Source organism: Pseudopodoces humilis, chromosome 23 (genome assembly GCF_049639895.1).
Source record: "Pseudopodoces humilis isolate 2021_Gansu_Grassland_sample_001 chromosome 23, ASM4963989v1, whole genome shotgun sequence".
Lineage (NCBI taxonomy): Eukaryota > Metazoa > Chordata > Aves > Passeriformes > Paridae > Pseudopodoces > Pseudopodoces humilis.
Genome location: NC_142222.1, coordinates 7833784 through 7858705, shown reverse-complemented (window position 1 = coordinate 7858705; position 24922 = coordinate 7833784). Strand labels below are relative to the sequence as shown.

At 48.6% G+C, this 24922-nt stretch overlaps 1 protein-coding gene across 9 annotated transcripts in view; it reads right to left on the bottom strand.

The window, feature by feature from the left end:
* The window catches only part of GTF2IRD1 (GTF2I repeat domain containing 1), a 61354-nt gene that overhangs the window by 20802 nt on the left and 15630 nt on the right, over positions 1–24922 (bottom strand). For 6 of the 9 annotated variants that reach the window (XM_088066102.1, XM_014254879.2, XM_088066104.1 and 3 more), the window contains exons 2-14: positions 22769–22862; positions 20426–20554; positions 18196–18337; positions 16433–16579; positions 12862–13045; positions 11058–11368; positions 10532–10621; positions 9600–9683; positions 8059–8242; positions 7509–7534; positions 4738–4858; positions 2320–2357; positions 1208–1288 (exon numbers count right to left, since the gene is read on the bottom strand). In XM_088066102.1, coding sequence (XP_087922228.1) covers positions 1208–1288; positions 2320–2357; positions 4738–4858; positions 7509–7534; positions 8059–8242; positions 9600–9683; positions 10532–10621; positions 11058–11368; positions 12862–13045; positions 16433–16579; positions 18196–18337; positions 20426–20548 — 1531 coding nt within the window. In that variant the 5' untranslated portion in view covers positions 20549–20554; positions 22769–22862. The remainder of the gene's footprint in view (positions 1–1207; positions 1289–2319; positions 2358–4737; positions 4859–7508; positions 7535–8058; positions 8243–9599; positions 9684–10531; positions 10622–11057; positions 11369–12861; positions 13046–16432; positions 16580–18195; positions 18338–20425; positions 20555–22768; positions 22863–24922) is intronic. The other 3 variants (XM_088066106.1, XM_088066107.1, XM_014254876.2) reach the window with 2 other exon arrangements.

Below are 24922 nucleotides of genomic sequence, written 5' to 3'. Positions count from 1 at the left end.
CTAGGCTGTCTAATGCCCTCAAAGACCCATCCAAATTCAGCTTTAAATGAAGTTTCAGCTAGTTTATATACTTCAATCAGGTCACTTCTGACCTCGCAGGACAAATAATCCCAATTTCACCAATTTCTCCCTGTAGGTGAGCACCACTTTTCTATTAATCCTCCTCCTTGCCTTCAGCTGTATTCCCTCTTATTGAATTTGATCTTCAAATAAGGCAAGAAAAGGTGGACTCTGGACTTGAGGTATGATCTCCCTGGCACTGGACAAGTGGTAATTTTTCCCATTCCTCCCATGGACCTTCAGCTTACCACGTATCAACTTTCTTCTCTTCCATTAGCTGCCAAGTCAAAAAAGAAAATGTTTGCTCTACCACTATGGCTTGTTTTCCTTCTCCTTCCCCTGTAGTAGCCACAGATCAGTCTATTCTACAATCCTGGAGTGACTCCTCAGCTATTGCCTTACTAAGGGGACTGCTACAATTTGAGATTGCACTGGTGTGGTGGGGCCTGGTGTCACTGCTGTCCCCACAATCACTCACCCTCAGGCATGTCAGAGTTCTGCTGCTGCCCTCATTCTGTGGAGCTTATTAATTAATGGTTGTAAAGCACAATGAAAATGCAAACTGCTAACAATCCATTCATTAAACCCTGAGGATCATCATTTGCTGCACTGTCCAGGACAGGTAAGTGGAAAACTGACCCAGCTGCCCCTCAGGCATGTCATCTCCATCACAACCCATTCTCACTGACCTCTCTGGGCAGAAATGTGGGCAATTTCCCCCATCAGCATCAACAATTCCAACACATTTTTAGCACGTGCTTGATATTAAACTTGCCTACTGTTAGACCTGTTTTTATGAACCAGGCTGGTTTTCTAAATGAAGGACCTCTCAAAAAGCACCCTGTACTCAATACCTGGGATCCTCCACATGAAGCAAAGCAGCAAACCAGGCTCGCTTTCTCCAGGGGAAAGGCAAGATAGGAAAGCAATGAAGGAGAGAGAAAAACAACAAAGAGCCCTAAAACACCTTCCAATGCCCTCAGGAAACTGCAGTACGTTCCTATGTCAGCTAAGGAAGGCTACTGCAGCTATGTGAGGGAACCTTAAATGCTGGGAAATACCCTGCAAACGCCTCTTCTCAAAGCAAAACACTGAAACATGAGGTGGCAACCCTGCCACTGCACACAGATGGTACCCCAGCAGCTACCTGGTACGGTGATCTGGATGATGTTCAGCTCGTCTGGTTCGACTTTGATCTGCCTGATCCCACCTAGCTCTCCTGAGGTACCTATGGGGAGAGGCAACGGAAGGCAGTCGCCAACAGGATCCAGCAATGCCGTATCTGCCCAGCACAGCACCCATCTTTCACAGGGAAAGCGTGACCAGCTGTGGCTTCAGGACCAGCTGAGCTTGCCACAGCAACAAGGCTTCAGTCAAGTGGCCCAGCAGCATCAAGCCCACAGCATGCAGGTACCCCAAGGGAAACCTGTGGGCATGGCTTCTGCAAACAGCTTGGCTGGCAGGAGCTGTTGGTGCCCTCGAGCTGGCAGCTGGACCTTGTTAAATGCTCTTTTCCTGGCTTTCTTCACTTAAAATTAACTGGGCCACCAACAGGTGTTGGTGGAGACACTGGAGGAGCTGTCTCCTGGCAATTTTAATGCTCCCAATCTCATGCCTGGAACTTGCCCCTACTCTGAGAGGGCTGACTGAAGCTGCATCACACCAAGATGAGACCAGCTGAACCCTGGCAAAATTCAGAGTGGTTTCAACCCCAGCAGACGAAAGCCTGTGCTGACCAGCTGCCCCAGGAAGAGGCTGCTCACAGTCCTCAGCCCAGTTTCCTCTTCTCTCAAGATAAACTTCCTCACTTAGGGTGGGATAGATCCACTACAAGGTGTTGAGTCCCACTGCAGCTTGGAAAGGCAAGACAGCATGGCTTGGTGTGTGTTTCAAAGGGTCCAAGCCCCTAAATCTGTGGGAAAGCATTTTCATTCATGCTGCTCGGAATATCAACACTGCTGACTTCTCAGTGGTAGCTTTCAAAGGAACTCAGAGAGTGAAGACTTCCCTTAGCTTTGCATTTAACCACATGCTTACGTCTCATTATTTCAATTTATGTGTTTTTAGGCCCCAGCTGGAGGGTCAGAGGGTAAGAGCCTTCATCTCTGCATCATTCAAATGCAGATAAAAGTCCTCAGAGAACTGTACTGTGGCACAACCAGGCAACTAATGTCACATATTCAAGTTACTTTGCAGGCATGTTTCTCTAGTGTGCCCTCCATAACACTGTCTTGCAAGAGAAAATGAATTATTCCTCACCTGGTTCACAGCCTTCAGAAACATTACACTTCTCAGACCTGAAAGGGAAAGGCAGACAAGAAAGGTGGTCATGGTGTAAGGAAAGAGAGAGCTTAAAACCCAGTGGTGTGTGGAGTGATTCAGGCAGGAAGGAGAAATGTTGCCTGGTATCACAGAGGGCTGCAGGAGCTACAAGAGGGGGCCCCAGGGTCACTACACCCACGGTCCCAGCAGTGGCAGAACATCTGATTATTGCGAGTTTCTCTGCATATAAGCTCTGCTCTCAAACCCACCCTGGTCCTGCACCCTTGCTGATGGCAGCCCTGCCTCTGGACACCCATGGATGGAACTGCTGCAGAGAGCTCCTGAAAACAAGAGAGGATGTTTTTAAGACCAAAACTTCCTTGGCTCCATCCCTTTGCGACAGAGAGCAGTGCATAAATATGACTACAGCGTGGTTACTCTCGTGGAGGTAAAAAAAAATAGAGAGAGAGGAAAAATCAATTGATTTGGTAAATATTTATTCTGTTCAAAGCTTTTCTTCTCTGAAAACTGGGCACTATCCCAAATTCCCATCTACAGTCAACTTCACATGCTCAGGAATTCACACAAGTTGTTCTGCATCCAAATGAGATTATTCTGCATCCTCAGGATGCATGTGTTTTCTTGTCTGTCTCTTGAACAAGGACAACTCTCTGGCAGTAAGTGACCCAAGGAGCCACTCTGGAAAATACACTCCTCCACGATGCTGGTCCTTCAGGGGGAAGGAAAATCCTTCTGAGCCAGCACCTGTTGGCTCAGGAGGGATGTTCAAAAGCACTTGTTTGCCTAAATCCACTCAGGAGCATCAGCAGAACAAACCACAAAACAAGCCAGGAGTGCTCTTGAAACGTTCTTCCTAAATGTGGAAAGGCCAAAAGGATCATTGGTCTAGGAGGTTCTGTATTTACTAGTTGGGAGTCTTGGGAAGGGTTTTAAACTCTCCTGCTTCAGGTCAAAGTAAACCTTTCACCAAGGCAATGTGGGGGGAAGGCTTTCCTGGGGGAGTGCATTACACCTACAAGTGTCTGGCCTTTCTCCTGGAGTTTTGGACACTGCCCTTTCCCTGGAGCAGGACTCTGACCTGGGGGGACCATTCCTATGGAAACACTCCTACCAAGGCACAGAGGTTCCTCATTTGCAGAAAGTAAAAGAAACAATCTCCCACAAACCCTCCTTTGAAGCTGAAGATCTCCAGAAAGCTGGAGACAAAAGCCAGCCCTGCAGACTGGGCGGCTCAAGAGGTCTCTGCCCTCCAAAGCTGTGATATTTGAGTACTGGCCATATTGCCAGGGTTGCTCATTGCCTGCTCTAATGCTGCAGGTTCTGCTGCCCTGGCCATGCTTTAGGGGCATGCAGCAGCCACATCCAAGGGGACAAACCTCAAACAGCACTGGGGAGAACCAAAAGAGACTCCAACCTGTCACAGGTTCATGTCATCCAAGAGTCAAGAAAGGAAAGGAACCCAAGAGATGTCATGGATGGGACAAAGACAAGTTAACCTTATTTCCCCATCCTGACCTGCACAGGTTAGCAAACACACAGCACTGTCTGAAACCCCAGCTGCTGGAGCTGTCAGTGCTGGGCACTGAGGCTTTGTGCCAGAGAAGCTGAGGAGCATTCTTCACTCCATTTGTGTGAAGCAAGGCTGGGAGAAGGTTCCTTGTCTTACAGCAGTTCACAGTGCTATAAACTGCTGCCCTGCCTCTCTTCCTCAATGTGATTTTAAAGGCTAAATTACACCTTGCTTCCACTGAATTAAGAATGAAGGAAACTGGGGCTATAAAGAGAAAAACACCTCCTGGATCTCCCAGTCTGGGTTGGAAAGCTGTATGATATGTGATTTATGCTCCACAAGTGCTGCCAGCAACCTGTCTAGCTCATGGCACAGTTGTAACAGAAACAGGTACTCTCATATAAAACCTCCTGCCCTGCTGGACTGTATAACCCCACCTTTAATAAAAGCACTGCTAGGCTCCCTGTGAGCTTTCTAAACAAGCAACACTTAATTAGCAGGATGCTGTTGCTGCGTGGGCTGAGGGTGAATCCTTTAGGTCGTGATTAACACCAGAGACAGTTCCAGCATGGCCCTCATTCCATCAGTTTTGCTCAAAATTAATGATTCCAAACCTTTGGCTTGCAAAAAGATGGGACTGCTTGGCCTCCTCCTGTTGCAGTGGTATTTGAGGGAGGCAGGAAAGCAACACCAATTTAGCCACTCACCTTCCCATCATGGACTTACAAGGTCTCCCTGATGCTCCAGCTTACTGAACCGCACTCATGGCACGCTCCTGCACCCACTGGACATTCATCAGTAATCTGCTGTGCACATTGATAGCCCCAAAATAACTGTCTGAGGGATGTCCCTTTACAGGGAACAGGGACAGAAGTCCCACTTACCTGCTGCTGGCCTGAGAGGTCCCCACCAGTTCCAGCATGGCCCCACGGTGAGGCTCAGGGGAGATCTCCCTGGGAGGGCTGGAGGGCTCCAGCTTGGTTGGATCTTTGGTAAATTTGCTTCCTGTTGCATGGGGGGTTTTGGGAGAAAAGCAAAACCAGGATTAGCAAGTGGAGATGCCAATGTTGCAGCTTGTTCCCCTCCTAGTCCCAGAGCTGAGGTGAGGTGAGGGAGGAGGTCTTCATGTGTCACCTACTTGCAAAGACAGGGATGCCGAGTCCATTGGGTTCACATGTTAAAATATTAGCAAGACATTTGCTTAAACTTCTCCATAATTATGTGTGTGCTGGGAAGCCCTGCCAGGAAAGAGCATCTCCAGAAAGGGCTGGCTGACAGGACAAGGATTCCAAGAGGTAGGGACAAAGGTCAGAAAAGCCAGGGCCACGGATTACTGCTGGAGGAGCAAGCCCCAAGGTGGGGAGAGCCCTGTCCCAAGGGAGGGGATGTGCTGCACTGGATGTGAGCTTGGCAAAACACAGAGTAGCAGAGACACAGGCAGCCCTGTCTCACAGCTCCAAGCAGCAGAAGTCTCTGTCTCAGAGACACAGAGAGGGACAGAAGCATTCTGCCACCATGGAAAACTTCCTCTCTCCCTTCCCTATTCCTCAGCAGCCTGAAAAAAGCTGAAATGAAGCCTCAGCAATGACCTTGGAGATGGAAAGAGTAATCTGAAGGCAGAGTAGGAAATAAAATCAGGCAGGGAGGGTGAGCAAAGAGCTGAAGAATGAGGGCTGGGGGAAGGAGGGAGTTAGACTACATTGTGAGGCTGCAGAAACCACAAGGTGTCTTGTTAAACAGCTGTTGTCAAAGGCCCTTTGCTGGTCTCAAAGCACCATCACAATATCCTCACCCTTCTAAAACATATTCCATCTATAGAAACCTGATGCCACTTTCCTTTTGGTTCCAGCCTGCAAAAAAGGGCAGGGCTCTGGCAATAGGATCAGCAGAAATACAGAACCTTAAAGACACTATTTATCTACTGACAGTCCAAAAGGCTCCTTTTAATTTGTGCTTTCTATGAACCAAATCTTGTTCTTACACCAGCAGAGCCTGCCTGAAGCCGCTACCCAGGGGAGTAACAAAAATAGGTTTCCGAGCAGTGGTGGGTATTTTAATTAAAGGGTGAGCAAAACTTTATGGGGAAGCTTTGGGATACTTTGCAAATGGCAACTTAAAATACAGCTCCACTCAGAAAATAATGTCTTTGCAGAAATGGCACCTCCTGACTCAGCAGATGAGGGGTTTTTTTGCACAAGCTGATGTGCTGACGCAAACCGCAGAGATCCAGGTTTAATGGGTTTTGCTTCTGGTAGCCCTGCAGGGACCTGTCACCCACCTCAGTTCTGCTGGGTTTGCTTTCTCATCTCTGAATATCCACTTGCACCTCCCTACCACGTAATCCACGAGCTGATAGCACAGTGGTCTCCATCAGCAGCTCTGGAGCTGATGTGCAGATGCACACGATGCCTCCCCCAGACATCGTGCAGAAATTACACAAGAAAAATCCAAGCACCCCAAAACACACTTCAGTGCTCCATCCCCTGGGGATGGGCTACAGCTTAAAGAAATCCTTTTCTTGAGGGAAAAAAAAGCCATTAATGGATTTAGACAAAGAAATCTCCCATCATGTAGGTGGGACCCCCTCCAGGTTCTGCTGGAGGTCCCCTTTGGGTGTCATCATGCTCAGGAAGCACTCTTAGGGCTGGGGCTGTCGTGGGCCAGAGTGATAATCTGGCTGGCAGAGATATCTGGGAAGAAGGTGTCTGGAAAGCTACCAGCACATGCAGGGAAAACCAAACCAGCACCCCAAAACATGTCTTTACTTGTGAGCCAAGCCCAGGCAATCCAGGACCCAGGAGCGATAAATTTGGATGCAATGCCATATTCCAGGTGTGTGAGTGATGGGTGAGGGCATTGCTGGAGTCTCACAGCATGGGTACCTGTCTCCTTGTATCTGCCAAGAAGCACTTGGAGTCAGAGAATGGTTTGGGTTGAAAGAGACCTTAAAGACCATCTCATTCCACCCCCTGCCATGGCAGGGACACCTTCCACAATCCCAGATCGCTCCAAGCCCCATTCAACCTGGCCTTGAACAATTCCAGGGATGGGGCAGCTGCAGCTTCTCTGGGCAACCTGTGCCAGGGCCTGACCACCCTCACAGTAAAGAATTAGTCTGGCTTCTCCAGCACAGAGAAAAAAGGAGTAAAAAAAAAAACAAAGAGCAAAGAAAGTCAAAGAACTCCCTCCCCACCATTTTGTCACTGAAAAAATGAGCTTTTGTTATTTTTAAAAAAAATTGGTTAGCAGCTGGATGATGCCACCACTTCCCAATAGAAAAAAAAGAAAAAAAAAAGAAAAGGAATAATTTACCAGTGAGGAACACAGCAGTGATTTTCTTCCTCTTGAAATTACAGATATACCATGTACTGCCTGTATTGTGGCTCAGCCTGATTCAGGAGCCAGCCCAGCCTCACACACCAGAAATTCTTCCTTAAACCTTCAAAACTCAGTTTTTAAGGGGAGTACAGAGCTTGCACTGACACCAGGCAAAGGCAATGTCCTGGTGTAGGGCACAGACAAGGCCCCTCCTTACTGAGCATAACTGCCTATGTCCTGCACATCCTCTACTTTCAGGTGACATTATTTCAACTCTGCTTCTCTGGATAACCTTTCAATTTTGTGGGCAATAAATCAAAGGATTTGAAGAACGTACCTGTAAAAATTCTTTCGTCAAACATCCTAGGAGAAAAGGAAAAAAAAAAGAATTAGAAATAGATGCTGCTAATGACTGAATTGGAGGTTTAACTAATGAATAGCATTAAACCAAGTCAAACTAGTAATTTTTTCATTCTTTGAAAAAAGGGAATGACTTTTTCAGCTAAAAAAAGGCCTTTTAGCCTGTTGTGCAACCAAGCAACAAGTTATGGCATATTAACTAAAGCACCTCTAAATCTGCTTGCTGTTGAAGTTGCTGTAACCAACTCCAAATGTTTGGGGTGGCATCAGCAAAGTTTGGTGCCAGTGATCACTTAAAACAGGGTGGCAGAGCTTGGGGGTGATCATGGTACAGCCACCTCTTGCAAAAAGAAAGAGGGATGAAAACCAGAGGTTTGCAGGGGGAAAGAGCTTTCAACTGTCTTTATTGAAAGAGGGTAAAATGAGTTTTTGGTGTCAAAACAGACCCTGTGAGCAAGGAGGGAGCACAGCTCAAATCCCTGACACCCTTGAGCCATCCACTTCCTTTGGCTTTCCTTGCCACCCACCTTTTGATGACAAAATGGATGTTGTGCCTCTCCTCCAGTATCCGTTTGAGTTTGGGGACACCATAGGTGCAAGGTCTTTTGAAAGGTATTTTGTCTGGGATGCCAATGATCTCCACTGCCTCAGGGTCACAGGCAATCTTCCTGTAGGGGACAGGGACCATGTGGTCTAACCCCAAGGCTTCAGCTGAAAGATGAAACACATGGTTTTCATTTACACAAGTGCTTTGTCTTTCACAGATGCTAAGACAAAGGTGTAAGGGGGCTTGAACTCAAGCAGAGCAAATGCTTTCTGCCCTCCTCTCTGCTTGTCCCAGAAACTGAGCCCCAGGAGAAGCTCTCCTGTGGGAAATGGGACAAAAAGGAAAGCAGCAGTAAACACAGCTCCCAAAACTCCCAAATATGCCCAGTGATGCTCAAACCACGAGTAAACTGGCCCAAATATCATTCCCAAACTCTTTGTGACCCACCACAGGTCTGTGAGCTCTGTGATTCAGAAGCTGCATAGCACATGGAATCATAAAATTGTTAATGTTGGAAAAACCCTCTAAGATTGATTCCTGCTGTTAACCCAGCAGCACCATGCTCACCAAACGTGTCCCCAAGTGCCATGTCCATGTGCTTTTTCAAACATTTCAAGGGATGGTGAGTCCATCACTACCCTGGACAGCCTGTGCCACTGCCTGACCATCCTTTCAGTGAAGGAATTATCCCCAATGTCCAACTTAAACCTTCTCTGGAGCAGTGTGAAGCAATTTCCTCTAATTCTATCACTTACCATCTGGGAGAAGAAACTGAGTCCCACTTGGCTACAACCTCCTTCAGCTAATGGTAGGGAGTGGGAAGGTCCCCCTGAGCCTCCTTTTCTCCAGGCTGAGCCCCCACAGCTCCCTCAGCTGCTCCTCCTAAGCTCTGTTACCCTTCGGACACACTCCAGCACCACAAATATAAATCACAAATGAAAGGGCTTGTCTCAAGCCCATATACAACTCACAGGTGACACAGCACACATCTACAGCCCACCTGTAACTCAGGAATTACACAGCCTGGTGGGGATGGCACAGTTGAAGAGCCCACCAGCCCCAAGAGATTTCTAAAGCTTCCACCTGCCAAAATGCCCAGGAGCTACACCAAAAGCACTGCCCACAGCAAAAGGAGCACCAACAACATATGCAAACCGTGCAAATGGAGAAAAAAGCAGCTGCAACAACAACCACCTTCTTTTTACCTGCCACATGTATGTAAAAGGGCCACATGCCACCACTCCTGGTGCCCAAGTGCTATGATCCAGCACACCACATTCCCAGACAGGGCTGTTTTACAGCCCAGTTATAAATTTCTTGACAATGGTGTGGGGCTCCAAACAGAAATATTGACATAACCTTCAGGAGACTGGGAGCTGCTGAGCTAAATGTGTTAGGAAGAGCAGGGAGCTCTAGCATATGGCTTCTGCTGCTGTGTTAGGGAACAAAAATGATTGCTATATAATGATATGCAATCCACAAGCACTGCAGATGCATAATGGGATATTAACTCCTACTCACCATATCTGCTGTTAAAAAGAATTTGCACGCACTCCCTAAGGGTGTTGATGTCTTCAGTTTCTTTTATAAAACTGTCCCACTTATCTATCAAAACAAAATACAAGAAATAAGAAACTTCCATATGGTTCATACACAGCAGATGCACTTTTTTCCTGCAAAGTGCTGTGAAGCAGGAACAAGACTTCAAAAATTATTTCCCTGTTCCTGAGCGAATTTTGCCAGGCTGGCAGATAAGGTCTGGGCTTCTCCAACCCCAAACCTAAGCACTCTCCTTGGCATGTGCAAAGCAGATTCCTAAGAAGTGACCCCATAAAATTTCTCAGCCCTGGAATGAAAGATCCTCTTGGACAGAGCCAACTCCACCTGGAATGAACCCTTGAAAGGTACAGCCCTTTCACAAGTGGATCTTTTCCATCTTCTCCTCTTTCCCAACCTTCCCACCCATATTTTTTTCTCCTCTTTAAGGCAGGCATGGGTTTTCAGGCTGCATTTCCCTTGGGTGCAGTGGAGGTGGGGAAATGCCTGTCTCCTCCCCACTGCTGATCCCCCCAGGCACTGCTGCAGAATCCCACTGGGATTAGTGGGTTTCAGTCATTGAAACAATGCCAAGTTTTCAGCAGGTATGTGCTGTTTGCAGCTGGGGCAAGCAGCCTCTCCCTGAGCCATGCCTTGGTTCCCTGTGCAGGAAGCAGAGATGGGAATTCCCAGGCAGCCAGCAGTGCTCAAGGACCACTAGCAGCATTGTGGAATGGCAGGGATGGAGCAGAGCAGAGATGAAAGTCTTGGCTCCAGTGCAAGATGCATCACCTCCAGCACTGCCAGGTCCCTGCAGAGCGTGGAGAGGGCTGGGAGACTGCTGGGGAGAGATGTGGTGAGGGGAAACCTTTCCCTAAGGCTGCCAGCTGCCTTTAATGCTGGAGCAGGACACAGACCTGTCTTGTCATGGACGATGGAGAAGAGGATGCGCTTGGATGAGTGCACATTCTGGATGAGGGGACCTCCGGAGACTGATGATTTCTGTCCTGGACAAGAGGGGAGACAAGGAGAAAGGGCTGATGAGAGCCTGACCAGTGTTCCAGGCACCACAACAGGACCCTTGGTGCTGTCCCCCACCAACCCTTCTGTTTCTCCTCCATGCACCCTGGCCTGTGACACCTGGTGCGGTGCTGGCCAGACCAACCCCTGCCATCCCCACTCCGGCTGCCTTTCTGGCCTGGTGGTGCAGCACCTGTCATTTTGGGGCAAAAATAGAGGTATTGCCCTGTCAGCACCTTGCAGGCACCCAGGGAAGGGCTGGGGCAGCGCAGCACGGCAAGGGCTCTGCTCATGTCCATACAGGCCGAGCTCTTACGCTGCTTCTCATCCAAGCAACACCAAAACCCCCAGCCTGCCCCCTACCAGGGCCAGGGGCGGGCTGAGCACCAGGCCCTGATGCGAGAGCAAACTCCAGGCTATTACCACAGCAGTCGCTGTACTCCTGTGAGGAAGGCACCTTCAGCTCTCCCGCCGGCCGGGCCAGCAGCGCCTCGCCCGCCGCAGTCGGCGCAGGCAGCCCCGAGGACACCTCCTGCTTGAGGTCGATGGTGACAGGGGTGGGCAGCGAGACGCCGTAAAGGAAGTTGGTGATAGCAATGGCCGAGGGGGCATCCTGGCTGCTGGGTTTGGCCACAGGGCCGTTGGCACCAGAGTCTCGGCTGCCCTTGGAGGCGAGGGAGGAACAAGTTAACTCGATGTTGGGGTTGGGCTCTCGGCTGGGCTCATCTGCTGGCCTGAGGGGAAGGAAGGGAGAAGAGGAGGGAAAAACAGGTTCCTTTGGGCCCATGGCACTGCTAAGCTGCAACAAGCGAGGATGTGGATGGGGAAGAAGGGCCGTGCCTGGGAGGGTGGGACATGCCGCACCACCAGCTGCCAGGCTCCTTGCTGAGGAGTGCCATGAAGACGATTACAGGGTTGGAGCACCTCTCCTATTTGGAAAGGCTGAGAGAGTTGAGATTGTCCAGCCTGGAGAAAAGAAGGCTCTGGGGAGAACATATTCTGGCCTTCCAAAGGTAGTGGAGAGGTGGAAAGGGACTCTTGGCAAAGGCAGGGAGTTAGAGCACAATGGGGAACGGCATCAAACTGAAAGAGGGTTGGTTTGGATTGGATATTAGGAAGAAGTTCTTCCCTGTGAGGGTGGTGAGGCCCTGCAACAGGTTGCCTGGAGAAGCTGTGGCTGTCCCATCCCTGGAAGTGTTCAAGGCTGGGCTGGATGGGGCTTGGAGCAACCTGGGACAGTGGAAGGCATCCCTGCCCATAGCAGGGGCTTGGAATGAGATGGTTTTTAAGGCCCCTTCCAACACAAACCATTCTATAGCTCTGATCTATGATTCAGAAGTTACATCCATCATTCAAACTCCTGAGCATCTTCAGGCACTTAAACAGCTCCTGTCTTCTTTAAGTGGAGCTGGTTACTCTTACGGTAGCTCTAAGCACTTTTATTAGCTAGGATCAAGCTGCCCAGCTCTATGGCATTTTTGCATTTAAAGGGTAAAACCTTTTATGACCAAATCACTTGGCTCCATTGCCTGTGCCAGCCCCCCCATGGCACATTCAAGGGGGAGCTCAGCCCATGGATGAGTTTCACACTGAAGAAACCAATGTGCTCCATATGAGAAAGGGAGCCACAAGCTCACAGACAGCTCAAACTCTGTGTGTCCTACTTTTAGCTGTCTCAGCCTGATTTTCTAGAAGCATCAAGCCTTTAGAGGAGGTATTTGGTCATGCTCAGCATTTTCCTGAATGGATCTGAGGTGCTGCCAGCCAAGCAAATGCAGGGGAAATGCACCTAAAACTACTGAACCCCTTGCATAAATGTGGCCAAAAGGGGGAGTTTGCTCTGCTGCAGTCCCCCACTTCCCTCCTTGTCTGGCATTAAAAAACCCATTTCAGCCTGGGAAGATACTTGCAGCATTTACCCTGGAAATCTCTCTGGAGACAGAAAAGCACTTAGCTTATCGCAGTGGAAATTTTGGCAGAGACACATAAAAAGATGCAGTTAATGTGCGTGTTTACACACACTTTTTATAGAAATGAGTCTGAAATGGACTCAAGCCCCCCAGCACGAACAAATCTCTGTGCAAGGCTGGATTTGGCATGGCTGGACCCAGGTTTGTGGGTCACGAGGAGAAGCATGGGAGGGACCCTCCTGCCTGTGCCAGTGTTGGAAGATACACCACCCCAAGGGCTCGCCGCTCTCTTGCTCCTTGGAGGTCCCCAAAATTACCTTTTTAGCCTGAAGCGGATGCTGTGGCTGTGCTCCAGGATGGCCATCAGGGATTTCACATCATACTCCAGAGGTTTCTTAAAGCTGATCCCCTCAGGCAAGCCAGTAACTGCCAGCGAGCCCGGCTCTTTCAGGAACCTCTCGTACGGCAAAGGGACCACGCTGCTCTTCCCCATGGCTTCACCTGGGGAGGGGACAGAATTACACACTGACAAATACCCTGTGCCCCTCACCATGGCTGAGCTGGGCTGGAGGAGTAAATGCAAGAGCAAGAAATACCAGCAGAATCATTAGGAGAAAAACCCCATTCCTACCTTCGCACTTAGCATGCAAGGCGCTCCAATTCCTTTCTAAAAGCACTAATTAATAAAAAGCTCATAAAGGCCAATAAGCAGATGTCTCATCATTCAGGTTTCACGGCAGAATCCTCAGTTGGGGTCACTTGGCACAAGCACACCCCTGGGAGTGCCCAGCCATATGCCAGTGAGGTACATGGCCGTCAGCAAGGTGGGAAGGAGCCAAGGGCTGACAAAGAAGGCAGAGGAGCTCGCAATGATTTTTATCTCATGCTTACTGAGATATTCTGGGAGCCTCATTTCTAGTCAGTTTTCTTATTTTACCTCCTGGAAGAACGGAAAGCAGTTGATTGCTGTTGCTGTCAAGCAGCTTTGATTCACTTTGACAGACAAGGAAAAAAAACCAAAACCAATAATCTCCCTCCATCCCACTATTCACAGACAGATTGAACATCGATACATTTGACTGCACAATCACCTCCAGCAGCCCAGAACTCTCACCTGCTCCCCTCAACAGTGGCAACATAGTCCCACCATGTCCCCACCATGTGCCTCTGGCTCCATTTTATCTCTGACACCAAAATCTCCCTGTAGAGTCAGGTACAAATTGCTTTCCCTTCCCTGGCAGCAGCAGACAAGTAGTGAACATTGCCATTATATAGGGATTTTCTAAGGCAGAGAAAGAGCCTGTGTGCCCAAACAAGGACTGCCCTACTATGCTTTGCAGGCAAAACACCATCAGAAAAACAGCCTGCTCTGAAGGATTTCAAGGAATGGCCAAAACCCTCAAGCTATTCTCTGGGGAAAAATTACTTTGGAAACCAACCCAGGCCACTGTGATCAATAAACATGGTGCTGAAAGCATGAAGCAACAAGGAACAACCATGCAGGAATGCAACCTGTCTGGCAAAGCAGTGTCCAGATGCAGAACATCTGGTGCCATGGTACAGTGCCTGCACCTTCATCTCCAGACAGAGAAGATTATGGGACCTTTAAGTTGTTGAGGGATTTTATTTTCAATCTTTTATTTTTTCTCTCTTCTTAAAAAAACCCAATACCAAAAGATCTTATAGAAACACTGCAAATCTTGTGACACTGCCAGCAAGCCCTTACTAAAAGTGATTTCTTCAACATATCCTTTGAAGGAATGCATTATAACTAACAATGTGCAACCTGCACGAGCCATTCAGGCTTCTTATAGGGAGGAATGATAATATTTTAATTAAGCAAATAACCAAAGTTTTAAAATAAGCCTTTGAACCACGACACCATGAGTTTACTTTCTGCAAGCTAACAGTTTCCCTGCTCCAACGTGCTGGCTCTAGCAGCTCTCCACCTCCCTTCATCACCTCTCTTCAAGACTGGGAGAAGCTCCCAATGTCCACAGTGGCTCCTTATCAACCCAATGCTCAAGAAATCCCCAGACATATTTTTATGGGGACTGTGTTATTGTCAAGGTGACCTTCAGAGATTTGTGGTTTGGCTAAAGAGACAATAATCATCATGAATGCCTGGTTAATAGAAGCCACTGGTAATCAGTCATCCTGTTGGTGCAGAGATTATCCAGCTCTGCAGGGAATCTTTTTGACTTCTGAGCATTTTAAAAGATTTTTTGTTTCCAATCCTTATTGATTAAAGGATAAAAAAAAAGCTCTAAGAATCATAATTGTTAAACTCTCACACTCCTCTCGGTGTTACAAACAGAATCACCCTGGGGCACTTACTGTCTCCTGTGTATTTCTCCCCACACTGTGGGTGTGTCCCCACACACCTCCATACATCTTGAAACTGTAAAGAGCTTTATTAATCATCCAATGGATGGGCTGCCTGCTTCATAAACCCCATGCAGCTGCACCCTGATCAAGCTTTTCTAATGCAATTATGCATTTATTGTATGTCAGATTTTAATAATTCACATATTCCCAAGAGGACAGCAAAGTTTGGCACTGTCCTGTCAGGACAATGAGACCTGCACCTTGGAGAAGGAATTCATCACCAAAAAACACGCTCTCCATTCTGTTCCTTTGGTTTTTCTGCATCATCCCTTCCTTCATTTTTGGGCCCAGACTTTGGAAGGCAGCAATAGGATATGATTGCTCCCATTAATGAAAATATTGCCTATAAGTCCTTGAAGTGGCTTCAGAAAATTTCAGCAGCTGTCTGTCCCAGGGGAGAAGGGATGCCATCTCCCTTTTCTGTCTGTGAAGCCTGCGGAAGATGCTAGCGATAGCCAGCAGCAGCAACTCCTGCATGTGAGCCCAGCATAGTTGGTGGTAGCTCCCTTCTGCTGTGTGGGAATGCCCATTCCCAAATCACAAACAGGGGCAAAGCCTGCACTTTGCACTCAGGGAGACCTGCAGGGCTCTACCAGGCCCTGAATCTCAGATGGTGATGGGGAGCTGCAGCCAGAAAAGCCAAACACCCAGTTCTGCAGCTGGTCCAGAACTCCTGAACTCCCCCAGAGCGTCATGCAGAACTAACACAGCCTGCTCAGCAACATGGGGGAATAACTGGGGCTCTGTTTTCCCAAGCCAATGTAACTTTTCCTTCCCTGACTAGCATAGCTCTAGAGGTGCTGCCAGGGGATGAGCCAGCAGCACGGCCACTACTGCCAGCCGCTCCATGGGGCTTCCAGTGGATCCTCAAGAGAGAAGAAGGTGCTGCTGCTGCTCAAGCCACTGCAGATTGGGCCTGGAAGGAGCTCTGCAACCCACTGGGTTCCATACCAACAGCCATATGGTCATCTATATTTAATTGCAGAAGCTTTATAGCTGGGGATGATGCATGTGCTGGAACGGCACCACCTCATCTCTCGAAGTTGGGGCTGCAGGGCCGCGTGCTAGAAAATCATCTGTTTTCTTTTTAAATAGATTTTCCAGGGAAAAGAGGGAGGGAATCTGCAGAGCTCCAACACAGTGCTATGAAAGAGGTGCTGTGGATGCAGTGGCAAGGATAAAGGTGTGCTTGGAAATCACATTCAGGGCATCACAGAGGCTTCCCCTGGCCAGGGGAGACAAAGGATGCTTCAACCAGCCCAGGGATTTTTTTGACTCAGTTTGGGGCACTGGAGAACTGAGAAGCAGTGGCCAAATCCCATCTCAGCGCAGCACTAACTCGATACAGGAGCACACTTCACCGTGCTGCCCCCGCCAGGCACCTGCCCCGTGCTGAGGAGCCGGGCTGGTGATGAAAACCACATCTGGTGGCAGTGCTGGGCAGCTCAGTGAGCCCCAGGGACATTCCAGATCCCCCAAGGGAAGCATGAAGGTTCTTACTATAAAGCACATCAAACACTTCCTCTACCATCTTCCTGAGGAGGTACACATCTGATCCCTGGTCCGGGGAGACCCTGAGCACCCTTTGCCCGCACTCCTTTGCCTTCTTCTGCACCTCTGCGTCCTGCTCCTTCCTCTGCTGGATTCCTGCGGGGGGAGAGGAGAAAACAGGAGTCACTGCTGTGAGCAGGCAGGTGTCCCACGTCTCCCACCCACCTCAGGCCCCAGCTTGGATGAGATCACACTGGGTTGATCCCAGCAGCCCCCAACGTGCAGGGAAAGGTACTGGCAATAGGCAGTCGTGCCAGCAGCAGGATCACTCATCCAGGCCCACCCCCTTTTCCCTGGCTTTTCACACTCAGCTAGACTGAAACAGGAATGGGCAGTCCATTCCTAGTCTTTGGTTTCAATCTGCTTAGCCTTCAATATCTCAGGAAAAGAAAATCTGCCTTTCTTGGAGGCTTTTTTACCCTTCAGCATCACGTAGCTCAGTAATACCAGTTATTTCCTGCTAATTTCCCCCATTAAACTTCAAATAAAGCATATCTTTGGCATTGACTTCTTTGCATCTCTAAATGCACAGAAAATTAAACACTACAAATGCGTTACTGCTGTTCTATCCACAGTAATTTGCAAGGGATTTTCAGTGACAAAGGACTAATTCCTTCATCATCCTCAACAGACTCCTATTGGCAATCGGCCCTGGATGCTGCTGGGGTGTTCAGGAAGGAGCTCATAGATCCTTCTGTGGAAGAAAGTCCATGGCTGGGACATCATGGGGAATGGGTCAAGAGCAACGTGGGATACACAGAGAACTAGACACAGGAAAGTAAACAGTCACCATGCCCCCTGTAAAGCTCCACATGCCTCCTACAGCATGGCAAAACAGGCCCTGGAAAACTTTTTTGGGGTGTTTCACCAAGGTTGTGAAATGCACCTGCATCTGCACCCTCCAAGTACTGCCTCTCCCTCCTCCACTGACATTAATTCTGATCACTGTCAATTCCCCTCGTGCATCAAGAAAGGCAGAACCAGAGGTTCAGATAAGGGAGGGTGCTCAGATGAGGTCTGAATCCCAGAGAGATAAGAGGCTTCTCTCATCTGCAAGTGATGTCTGCTTCAGATTAATTCAGATCTTTCTAAGAGGGCAGCAAGAAATCAGAGGCACTGAAAACTGGCAGAGGTACAAGGCTGGGACAGAAGGCTTGCAACACACAGGTATCCCTCAGATACTTGGTGAATCTGATCTGAGACTGGGGGAACACGGCTCCTGCTCAAGATATCCTGTCACCACTGCTCATCCCTCAAAAATATAAGCAACTCCACAACCAACACTTCCAGCTACCAAATCCATTCCTGTTTTTCCAAAACCAGGAAAAAACCCTAGGACCAAGAAAGCCCTTCTACTCCTGGGAGGATCACTAGGACAAACTATTTCTGCTAAGTCCTCAAGAAACACTCCAGGGCTCTGGCAGCACTGCCGGAGGCTAACAGCAGCAGGGCAGCAGAGCAGCCATGCAGCCCTGAGCCACCTCAGGGATGCTTTTGGAGAGAGGAACCACGCAGGGCCCTCCCTGGCAGGGAAGAGGCTCTGGCTGCAGTTCCCTCCCACCTTCTCCAACACTTCAAACACCACTCAGCCCCACGGACAGCGCTGTGGTGCCCCCCAAGCCGCAACCCCTCCGTGCCGAGCAGGAGTCACGGCTGGCACGAGGGGAGCACCAACCCCGGCGCGGGGAGACGGCGCCGCTGCGGATACTCACTGCAGAACTTCTGGAAGTCGGCCTGCAGCTCCTTGCGGGCGCTGAGGAAGACCCGTCCCTTTTCAGTGCCCACCACGAAGGCGCTCTCCTCATGGACGGCGATGCAGGCCACCTCCGCGTTCAGCTTGGAGAGCGCCAAGCACTGTTGGAGGCACCAGGTCAGCACAGCACAGGGTGGGGGAGCAGCCCTGCTTCCCAACCCTTGCCATCTCTCCCAGTGGGATTTATTTATTTTTTTTTTCTTCCCATCGTAAGGTTCTTCCATCAAAAGCAGCGTTCTGGTTTATGTCAGAATTTCATGGGTTTATGACATCCCCTAAAAATTTCGGTGACTTTACAGCTCTACAAAAATATCCAGCTGGAAAACAAGAACTATTTACCCATCATTTTAGTTCACTTTTTGCTATCCTAAAAATAAACATTTTATTGCATTTCTTTAAAAGAAAACGTTCCTGTAAAAAAAAATCTAACAAAAAACCCACACCACAACTGATAACAATTTGCATTTTTCTACCAGCTCTAATGGAATAAGGAACACAGGAATCTTATTTCAGCTGCAGAACACTAATATGGTCAAAGTCCAGATTAGCTGAATGATTCTTCTTGTACAGTTATGCAAAAAAATAAAGAGATGGAAAAAACTTCTTCCATTAATCCATTTTATGTAACATGCCCTTCCTGCTCTACATAATACACATGTAGATGCATTTTTATTAGTATTTTTTATATTATAATCGTTAGTGCCAGTAGCCTAACTGCACTGGTTAGTCATATTATAGTTTATATTATATATAAACTATATATTATAGGAATATCTTCATATTCCTATAGCTACAGCACTGGTGCTAGGAAGATGCTATCCCCAGGTCATGATTTAAATGGGTATAAAAGGGGGGATTTTCCCATCATCAGCCCTGGTTAGACACATCAACAACCCCACAGAGGAGTTGGAGGATGCTGGCAGGCAGGGAGGGAGCAGGAGAGCAGGGGGGTTACATGGACCAATCCCTAAGCTACCTCCAGCTCCCTGCACACACATAAAATGAACTTCACTTGTGTGGGCTTAAACCAGCTTCTAGGCCATTTTACCTCCTGCTAACCTGCTTTGAGGAGGCATTGAATCAAATCCCACAAAACAGATATTTTTAAGAAACCTCCTTTCAAAACCCAGTGGCAAAGACAAGTATTTTGCTCAAAAAGCCCAACGCTCAAAAATCAAACACAAAAACTAAGGTGAGATTTGGATGCAGAACAAATCCAAGCCCTAAGCCTGCTTGGTGACATGCACATGGCCCTGAGGTTTATTTAACAGGCACACAGGCCTGAGGTTTCAGTGAGCACAGAGCTTGCCATTGGGGAAGTGCTGGGATAAAGGCTGAATTTCAGGAGCTTGCCTCCCTGGCCCCAGTGTAAGCACCTAACAAGGACTGCATAATAATGTATATTCGTTAAGAAGCCAAACTATGGCAACATAATTTGCTGTACAGGATGGCATGGATATAAATCATCAAAGCTGCTTGGGGTGTGCAGGCTCCAGGGAACCTGCTCCTTAGTGGGGTGGTGATGTCAAAGAGAAGGAAATTGGTATTAATGAAAAAACCTCTACCCGCATAGAGAGGAAAACATATCCTAGATAAGTGCATTACATATGACTTGACTTTAAAAAGAGAGAGCTATTTAGCACATCTCATTGCATTAGACATTTGTTACTACACATCCGCTTTCCCTTCTTGATCACATTCACAGTTAAAAATAAGATTAGCTCTGGTCCACGAGACTTAATCCAGACAGTTATCTTGTTTATGTAAGCACGGCTGACTTAGGCAAGGTTTCCACTGGGAATTCTGCGTCAAAAGATATGAAAGTTATTTTCTTTGTTCTCAGAGATAAAAAGCCATTGTTCTGCTGTTGTGTAAATGCTCACGGTAACATTGGTAAAACAGCAAGGAAAAAAAAAGCCAACCACCCTACAGCCAGTTGATACCAACATAAATATTAATGGGAAAACAATACACATCTGAGATTAACTTGTGCTGACTTTATGATCCTTACGGCTGTCAGGGTAGGAAAGGGTTTTTATTTCTCAGCAGCTCCCTGGGCTTTCCAGCAGCAGAGGAGAGCGGAATGAGCTCACCAGGCATCCTGTGCCAGCCCTGCACCCAGACAGCCTTGCTAAATGGAGGCCAAAGGAGGGAGGGGGATGGGGACAGGGGTGCCACTGGCCTCTTACCATGGAGTCTAAGGCAGACACTAAGCTGGTGATGATTTCATCTCTCTGGGGAAAAACCATATTCCATTGGTCAGCTCTGGAGGTGGTGAGTGTCACATCTAAAGGCTTCCCTGCCAAGGCCATATTCACCTGAAAATAGAAAAAAGTAAAAGAGCTATGCATCACTGTTACTAACAGAGAGCTGGAGCTGAGCATCACCACAGAAGCCTCACTACCATCGTGTGCTATGGGAGCAATGCTGGCACAGGTGCACAGGGGAAACTGAGGCACGCACAGAGGCCACAGCTGCCTGAAGCCCACAGTCCCCACGAGTCCTCTGCTAAAGGCAGAAGACTGGAGAAGCTGCTGAATCAAACCCTGGAGCCGATGCTGTGTGTGATCATCTCTGCATTTGGAGCTCACCATCGAGGAGATGCCACCACTGCACAGGGACCAGCTGCATGGTGGGACACCCCAGATGTGCAGCCTGTGGCCACACAAGCTGGGGCATGTGGTGCTGACACGGAGCACTCCTGTGCCCAAGCTCTGGTGGCAGCTGTGAGCAGGGGGTGATGGCTCTGTCCCCACCAAGACACCGTGCTGACTGTCCTTGTGCCTCCTGCTCTAAATCCTGGGCAAGAGGAGAGCCTGCCACCCAAAAGTGTCCCTGAAACAGGCCAAAGTCACAGCGTTGACTCTCACCCCAAGAGAGAGATGCAGCTCATGGCAAGGGATTCCCTAATGAAATCACCCCACTCTGCAGCTCTTGGTGTCAGGAGGAACAGGATGAGGTGGTGTGAAGGGACCACACATCTGAAAAGAGGCTCAGCCCCAGAATCTCCATCCCTCATGGCCAAATGGGGAAAAATGCTGTGACCCAGCTACAAGTGAATGACAGCATCAGGCTTCTGCACCTCAGTGTCCGTGTCCCATCTCAACTCATGGTAATGCCAGTGCTGCAGGGAAACTCAGCAAGGTCTCAGCCATGCTGGGACACCCACACTTGAGACAGCATCGCCCCCCAGCACCCAACACACCCCTCCCAGCTATTGCCCCTCCATCTGGAGGGCAGCCCTGCTTTAATCCTGTGAGTAAAGGGAGGCAAGTTAGCTCATAAGCCACTTGAACCAGATCATAAATCATGTGCTTGTAAATGGACGAAAGAGGCTAGAGAATCCCTAACAAGGCTGGATGGGCAGAAGGCGGGGAATATGAATGAAGCTGCCTGCACATAACTCAATTTGCCACTCAGTCGATAACCAAAGCTACTCAGCCTCACTGAAAACATGGGTTACGGGCAACAGCAAATCCCCAAATTCACCTTCCTGCCCTAGTTTGCACCTGTGTCCAAGGAGAAGGAATTTGAATGCAAAGCAAAGCTGTGCTGCCCCATGAAACTGGGGAAATGGTGAGGTTTGGCCCAAAATAACAAGCTCCCCCACACTGGCATCTCTGCAGGTGCCTGAGCACACACGTTATGAAAGAATCACAGAACAGTTTGGGTTGGAAGGAACCTTAAGGTCATCTCATTCCAATCCCCTGCCATGGGCAGGGACACCTTCCACTATCCCAGGTTGCTCCAAGCCCCGACCAACCCGGCCTTGAAACCCATCCTGGATGGGACAGCCACAGCTTCTCCAGGCAAACTTTTATAAGGGTCTGCAACAAGCTAATGAAGAGGGGAGACAAATCCCATTAAACAATAATGACTGAATTTCGGGAACTGCTCTGGATGTGCCCCCCAAGAGCTGTTGCCAGGTCTTGAAAGCAGCTAAGCAGTGCTGGGGCTCCACTGGCACCTGCAGATGGCAGAGCTGGAACCGCAGCCACACTAACAGTCACCCAGGAAAATCCTTTTCCACCCATCTGACACTTTCTAACAAAGCTGATGGACATCTCCATTATGATCTTGGGAGGGAAAGAACCTGGCCTAACCAGTCATCAGCTTGGAAAATAAAGCAGGAAACTAAACATATGGTCTTGCAGCTGGGCACACACCCTTGGTGTCCCCATGTTGGGGACAGGTCTCTGCCAGGCACCTCCAGCTTCACAAGAAGCTGCAGCAACACCAGGAAGCAATCTGCCTTGCTCCAGCCCTGCAGTCTGTGCACGTATGGGTGGATAGACAGACAGACTAGAGCCCATTTCATCTGCAAGCTCCGCAGCTGCTTCCTAAGCACAGCTCTGCAGGGAACTTGAGATTCCATACATGATGCCCATACATGTTTCTGAATGCCCTATTTATTATGAAATATAGCTGCTATGACATGGACATTCTGTTGCCTTCTAGCAGCATTTTGGAGAACCAGTCCCTGCCTTGGTGGGGCTGGTTGCATCTACTTAGAGAGCTCTAGCTGCACCAACCTGCTCAGCCACGGCCTCCCACAGGAATCAGCACTTCCAGGGAAGAGATGCTCCTCTCTTGGCTGCAAAAAGCAAAGCCACAAGCTGGATCTGGCTGCAGAGAGGGAACCAATAGGAAAGACAGGGATAACATCAATGGGAAGTGGGGCAGGGTCCCTGCATCCCCTTCCTATCCTGCAGGAGACCAGGACAAAAATAATCCTTTTCCCCTGGCTGATTGTTTAATAAGTAAAAGCAAGAATCACTCAACAAGAAAAAAACCCCAAAGCATAACAAAAAGATGACCCAAGTAACACAACGGGATTTTAAGGGATGGGGGGGACAATATTCCAGTAAAGCTTTTAATCATTTGTGGTCACAAAGAGCATGACAGTGGATTTGCAAAAGGGTGGAATAAAAGGGAGGAAAAAAAACTTCACTAGCAAGTGCTAGGCTTATTTAAATCAAATTAAGACATAAGGCTTGAAGTTGTTTGTCTAATTAAAGGGAAACTCTTTAGGAAAACTAGGGTAAACCATTCTTGCAGCAGTTTGGGCTGGCAACAGGGAGCAAGGTGGGTAGGATGGGTGCAGAGCAGCCTGCCCCACCTCCTGGGGCTCCATGTGCCTGTCCTACTGAAATCCCTCCCTGGGACACCACCAAAGGGTTAATGTCACCTTCCACAGGGGTCCTGCTCCAGGTACAGCCCCATCACACCTCTGCAAACTCAGTCTCAACCCCAGGAGCAAAGGTTGGCTCAGGGACCATCACACCACTGCCACGGGGTCAAAACAAACATTTTTTGCAGATTGTTTTTACATTTTTAGGTTTTTTTTTTTAATTATCAAATTTTATTATTTTTTAATTATTTCTCATCCACAAAGTAATCTCAGGGGAACAGGGTGCTGTGCAACAGCTGGCACAGGATGTCATCTCCTGCTTGGCTCTTACAACATCTCCCTTGATAATCCTGGGAAAGATTAGAAACTTTCCCTGGGGCAGTTTCACTCATGAATCACCTGTGCTGCAGCAAAGGATAAACCAGGCACAGTTGGGAGGCTCATGAACTCCTGTGGAATGGGCCAGGGCCCCCCCAGGCCTGCACCCACAGGAGGCACATCCCCTCACCAGTCCCTCTAATGTTTCCATCTCACCAAGATAAACATCCTCCAACCACATCACCATTTCCAAATCCCATGCAGCTAACAAAACAGTCAAAAAAAAAACCCCACCAGTAAGCCAGTGACAACCCCCCAAAGGAGATTTCTTGCCAGAAAGCTTTTATTATACCCCTCAAATGATAAACAGGTCCTATTAGAAGTAGAGGGGGTTGATGTGATCCAGCAACTCGCACAGCATGCCCCTGGCCCATGCAAAGTGAACTTGCAGGGTACTCCCAGTGCTAAGAATGGGAGAGTTTTCATCCCCCTTCTTCCTTATCTTCCAAAGTCTTACAGTGATTTTCAACCCCATGTCAGGCAGAAGCAACAGCATCTTATTTATTAACTGAGCTGGTGTTTCCACACTGCCATGGTCCTTGAAACGGAGCCTCCACCACCATCCTCCCCTTGCCCCTCACCCTGCTGTGCCTGATACAGCGTAAATCCCCAAAATCTCATTCCGCAAGGGAAGCTGAACATTTATCCAGGACTTGCAAATCTGGACTCAATTACTGGCTCACCCCATACTTTCACTCCTCTGGGTCACCCTTGCCAGCAAAAAAAAGGCAATTCAATGACCCTTTTTTGGGAATTACCCAGGGCCAAACCCAGTGCAGAGTGGGAGATGCTGTGAGATGGGAACAACTAAATGCCCAGGGGGGATGGAGCACATCTCACAATTGCTGCTTGTTACACTGACTTCTACCAGTACTGGGGTTTTTGCTACCAATACTGAACCACAGAACTATGGAATCGTTTGGTTTGTAAGGGACCTTAAAAGTCCATCACGTTCCAATCCCCTTCCATGGGCAGAGACACTTTCTGCAAGACCAGGTGCTCAAAGCCCTGTCCAAACTGGCCTAAAACATACTTGGTTTAAACTAATTAATTTGTTTTTTTCCTGCTGGTCTACTGTGTCCTACAAATATAACTCTCAAATACCAAACAGCACTCTCTGGGCCCAGCCAGTTCTTAGCCCAGCAAAGAGTGCTCCTGTCCAAGCCCTGGGCTGCCA